The 4,830-nt window shown below is 38.1% G+C and overlaps 1 protein-coding gene across 1 annotated transcript; it reads right to left on the minus strand.

Moving 5' to 3' along the window:
• Positions 1-724: 724 nt before the first annotated feature.
• Positions 725-1,384, minus strand: LOC113338545. Its single transcript, XM_026583941.1, has 2 exons — positions 1,101-1,384; positions 725-1,001 (listed from the first exon to the last, which is right to left on the minus strand). Exons 1-2 carry the CDS (start codon positions 1,382-1,384, stop codon positions 725-727), a joined length of 561 nt encoding a protein of 186 aa, XP_026439726.1.
• Between the last annotated feature and the right edge of the window lie 3,446 nt (positions 1,385-4,830).

A 4,830-nucleotide genomic window follows, 5' to 3' on the forward strand; every position in this document is an offset into this window, starting at 1 on the left:
TCAATGGTCTCCAGATAAGCTTCCACTATTCCTCTTCCAGTTGAAGTAAACCTTCCTTCTCTGATAAATCTTCAATCTCCACATATCTCCTTATCCCCAACTCCTTCTTGACTGTCACCGCCGCCTGATTCCACCCTATCTTCCTGGATACTGTGACCACACCAGTCCTTTTCAATCTAGACATCACCGAACCCTTGTTGTTGAAAAGTCTTCTACAAATGGAATGTCCTGAGTAACTTCAATCCAGCCTACCCTCTCCATGTATAGATCTAAAGTCTCAGCTAATAAGGACCAACAACTTTTGTTATCTCTTTCTGGCACACAAATGCTAAAAGATTGATCTTCATCCCCTTTCCCGTGTCTTGAAATACTGATATAGTCCCCTCCATGATTCGATTGCACCTTCTAGACAAAAAGGCTATCTCCATCTCCTTTCTCATATTTCAACTCTTTGTTCTTACCCTTATACACCATCTCCAGTACCTCTATTAACCAAGATACAAACCCTTTCGGTGTTGTGATCCAAAACCTGACTCCTGCTCATCCTCTCCAAAATTTTAATCATCTCCATATTGCTAAAAGTTTCCATTGAAATTTCGGAACTCTTTCGATCCAGCTGAATGATCATTCTCCCACACCCATCTCTCCTGCGCTCTTTCTCTCTCATCTCTCCTTTTGTGATAAAAGAGGGTTAAATAAAAGCTTATAGATTGCTGGATTATTATTAAGCTTCTGGATTATTAACTTGCTGCCTTCTTTTGCACCCCAACTCAGCTGCCAAAACATCCACCATACAGTCAGCACTCATACTGATCATAGAGCTCTTCTCAAGGTTAAGCTTCAATCCTGTTAACAGCTCAAAAGAATTAAGAATAAGAAACAGTCTTCTGATTTCCTCCACATTCCCATCCACAAACAAAAGAGTATCATCTGCAGTTTGCAGATGAGAGATACTAATTCCATTCTTCATCACCCTAAATCCATGAAGCTGTCCCTGTTTACTGCATCAAAGATCAACTTAGACAAAACTTCCAGCACCAGCAAAAATATAAAAAGGGGACAAAGAATCCCCCTGTCTTAGCCCTTTCGCTGGCTTAAACTTATCCGTTGAACTCCCATTCACCAACACTGAAATATGAGATGAAGATATACACCATTCAATCCAATTTATCCGCCTTCTGCCAAACCCATGTTTTTCAAAAATTCTCAACAAGGATATCCATTTCACATTATCAAAAGCCTTCTCCATATCTACCTTACATAAAACACCTGGAATTTTGTCCCTTAGTCTATTGTCTATACATTCACTAGCTATCAAAACCCCATCCAAAATTTGCTTCTCCTTAACAAAAGCACCTTGGTAGTCTGAAATAAGCTTGTGCATTACCTTTTTGTTGCTTCCCTGGCTTGTAAATACCTTGTACATATATTTCTTTTATTTAACTTTTTTTCTTCAAAAAAAAAAAGAGTATATATTGTAAAAACATAGTTGTTAAAATACATCTTGTTTATTATTTATCAAGCTAGAAATGATCAGATTATAGCCTCACATGGATACTTGGAAACCTCCTCTGCACAAGATTTTTTGAGACTAAACTTTGATGCAACCTTTGAATTATTGACAAAGAAATCAGGATTGAGACTAATTTTCCGTAATGTTGTAGGTGAGCAACATGGAATTGGATGCAAACCAGTAAGATCCGTGGATGCTGAGCAAGATGAAGCACTTGCAGCATATGAAGGAATCTAGTGGGTAAAGAATATGGAAAGCACAAACTTACACATTGAAGGGAACTGCCAAAATGTGATCTCTGCCATCAATGGAAATAGACATGTTGTGAAGTAGACTACAAATAGTCTCATTGCGGATATTATAGATATTTTACGCAGTAGCTTTAATACTTGGGTTTGCACTTATACACCCGAAAAAACCAATGATGTGGCTCATTCATTAGCTAAATACTCAGTAAACTTATATCAGTTTGTTAGATGGAGATATCAAGACCAAATTCCGGCTGGATAAGAATTTTGTTCCTTAAACTTTTATATTCAATGAATTTCTTTTCGTATAAAAAAAAAGTTTCGACTGGAAATCATAAAAGTTAAAAGGAAATAATATATTGATATGCTTAGAATAACATTATCTTGACATTACGATGTCATTTTCTTTATATAAAACCGAAATGGCAACTCACCTCCCATCATCATAGTAGGTATGTATGCATTGACCTTGAGATTTTTTGATAAATTTAAATCCTTGTATCACTAATGAGGATGATCTTATGCTTCTTCAGCCTCCTACCGCTGAGGAGATTAGAGATATTCTCTTTCAAATGTAGCCATGGACCTCACCAGGTCCAGATGGTTATGCACCTGGTTTTTACCGGAAAATGTAGAATGTGGTCAGTGAGAGTGTTATTAATATGGTTAAAGCATTTTTTCACTCTGGGCACTTACTTAAGCAAATGAATCATAGTTTTATTAGTCCAGTACCTGAATCTAAATCCCCAGAGAGTATTTCTGACTAAAGACCTATTAGTCTTAGTAACGTATCTTACAAGTTCTAAGTTGTTGGCCACCAGATTGAAAAAGGTAATGGATAAATTCATAAGTAATTTCCAGACAGCCTTCTGGTGGCTCTCTAAAAGAGTCACAAACATTATACCTGCAAGTGCACAGGGTCTAGTGTATAGAATAGGGCAAGCAGGGTCGATCCACAGAGACAAGGTGTGAGTAAGCTAAAATCTTCCTAAGCTAAAGTTATCTAAACAAGTAACTAAGTGACAGTGAGATAGTGACAGTGGAAATTAAACAAAGGCAGTGAAGTTAAGAGACAAAGAAACAAAGAAAATTCAGTGGCAGTGAGCCAAAGGCAGTGGCAAAGAATAAGAAAAACGTAACCAAAACAGAACATGGGAGAGAAATTGTGGATGGGAATGAAGTGTATGGAGATGGATGAGAATTCCCTTCACCTAGCTAGTTCACCTAGGTTAACCTTGTCATGTGTCTAGTTAACTACCTAAAGTCCCTGGATTAACCCCTAGCATTGCCTATCTGATTAAAGCATAAACAATCACAGGTCAATTAGGTTCTAGGCCTCTAACTAATATGGCTTTGTTAATCCCTCAGACTATCACTGACCCCTAGCATTAATGGTCTGTTTAAAGCACCACTAATCACAAGCCAGTGAACCCTTGGAATGTCACTAACCTAAGTGTTTTGAGCTCAACAGGATGTAACCCAAATGGCTAACCAACATGGTTCAATGGTCTTCTCACCCTAGTGGTGGATTAGAACATAACAAACATGGTGATTAACATAACATGATTAAAGTATCAAACATCACAAAATTAACAGTAACAGTAAACCCTAAAAATTAAAATTGAAGAACCCTAAATTGATTTGAAATGGAAATTGAAATTAAACATGAAATTAACCCAATTAGGGGGTAACTCGGATGACCCAAGAACAAGTTTTAACATCCTACATCAGTTCCTATTTATAGTTTACAACAAAACCCTAAATTGAAAATCCCCAATTTTGCAAACCCTAATTTTTAAATTTGAAATTAAACTCACTGATTCTCTGAATTTGTCTCCCCTGTGCTCGACCCATGCTTCCTTTTCGTCCTCTCCTTCTTTTCCCATACTCTCTGATGCTCCTGTCGACTGATACTCAAACCCTAGCTCTCTTAGATTTATCTCATAGGGTGAATGAGATAGAGGTGAGAGAGATAGAGTTTAGAGTGATGGGTTTTGGTTTCTGGGATGTCGGGTGAAGGTGGAAGTGGTGAAGCTCGAGAGAGCAGCTCTGCCATGGTCGGGGAAAGGAATTTGCAGGCTCTGCAAATTTTGGGAAGAAGGGGAAGAAGAGATCGAGAGAAGAATGGGTTAGGGGCTGTTTGTTTTGGGGTATAAGGGTTCGGTTGCTAGGGTGTTGAGCGGGTGTAGCGAACTTTGATGAACAGCAAGTAAAGAGCATTGGATGATCCCATATAGATTGAATCGAACGGCTACGATGGAGAGGTATGTAGCGACCGTTGGATTATGAGATACAACAAAATTAACGACACCAGATGGAGTTAGGTGTTGTAGTGTTAAGCGGAAGTATCGAGGTTTGATGCGCAGGCAAAGAAGCGACCGTAGGATCTAAATGTGATCTAATCTGAAGGCTTGGAATTTAGGTACTTTGATGTTTTGCAGGGACTTCAGATTTTGATGAACGATGAAGAAGCGACCATTGGATAATGAGATGGATCCGATCTAACGGCTGAGAATGGAGGCGGGTATGGATATAGAAAATGGGTTTGGGTAAGGGTTTTGGGCCTTGAGTATGCCAAGCCCATATCTTCTTTAAGGACAATTCTTCTTCTTCAAGCCCACTTCTAGCCTTTTGGTCTTGTGCACAACATTCTTCGTGGCTTCCTTGTGTAATTCCTCCCGGCTTTTCACTACTTTTCTGCTCTTTTCCGCTCTGCTATTCATCCAAACTTTATTTATTACCTAAATATGCAAAATTAAGTAAGAAAAATATTTATTCTTGAAAACAATGAAAATACAGAATATGGGATAAAATGTAGAATTAATGCACAAAAGATGAGTTAAATGCCAAGAGAAATATATAGAAATATGCACTTTTTAGCACTCATCACCTTCCTTTCATCTAGGTTAATAACTGATAATATAATTATAGCCCATGAAATTGTGGACACTGTGAAAAGTGTATAGAGCTAAGCAAAGCCTTACGGAAGTGAAACTTGACATGTCTAAGGCCTTTGATAGGATTGAGTGCAGTTTCTCGATAGCTCTTAGAATATTAGGTTTTCATGAT

Source organism: Papaver somniferum, unplaced genomic scaffold (genome assembly GCF_003573695.1).
Source record: "Papaver somniferum cultivar HN1 unplaced genomic scaffold, ASM357369v1 unplaced-scaffold_19, whole genome shotgun sequence".
NCBI classification, from domain to species: Eukaryota; Viridiplantae; Streptophyta; class Magnoliopsida; order Ranunculales; family Papaveraceae; genus Papaver; species Papaver somniferum.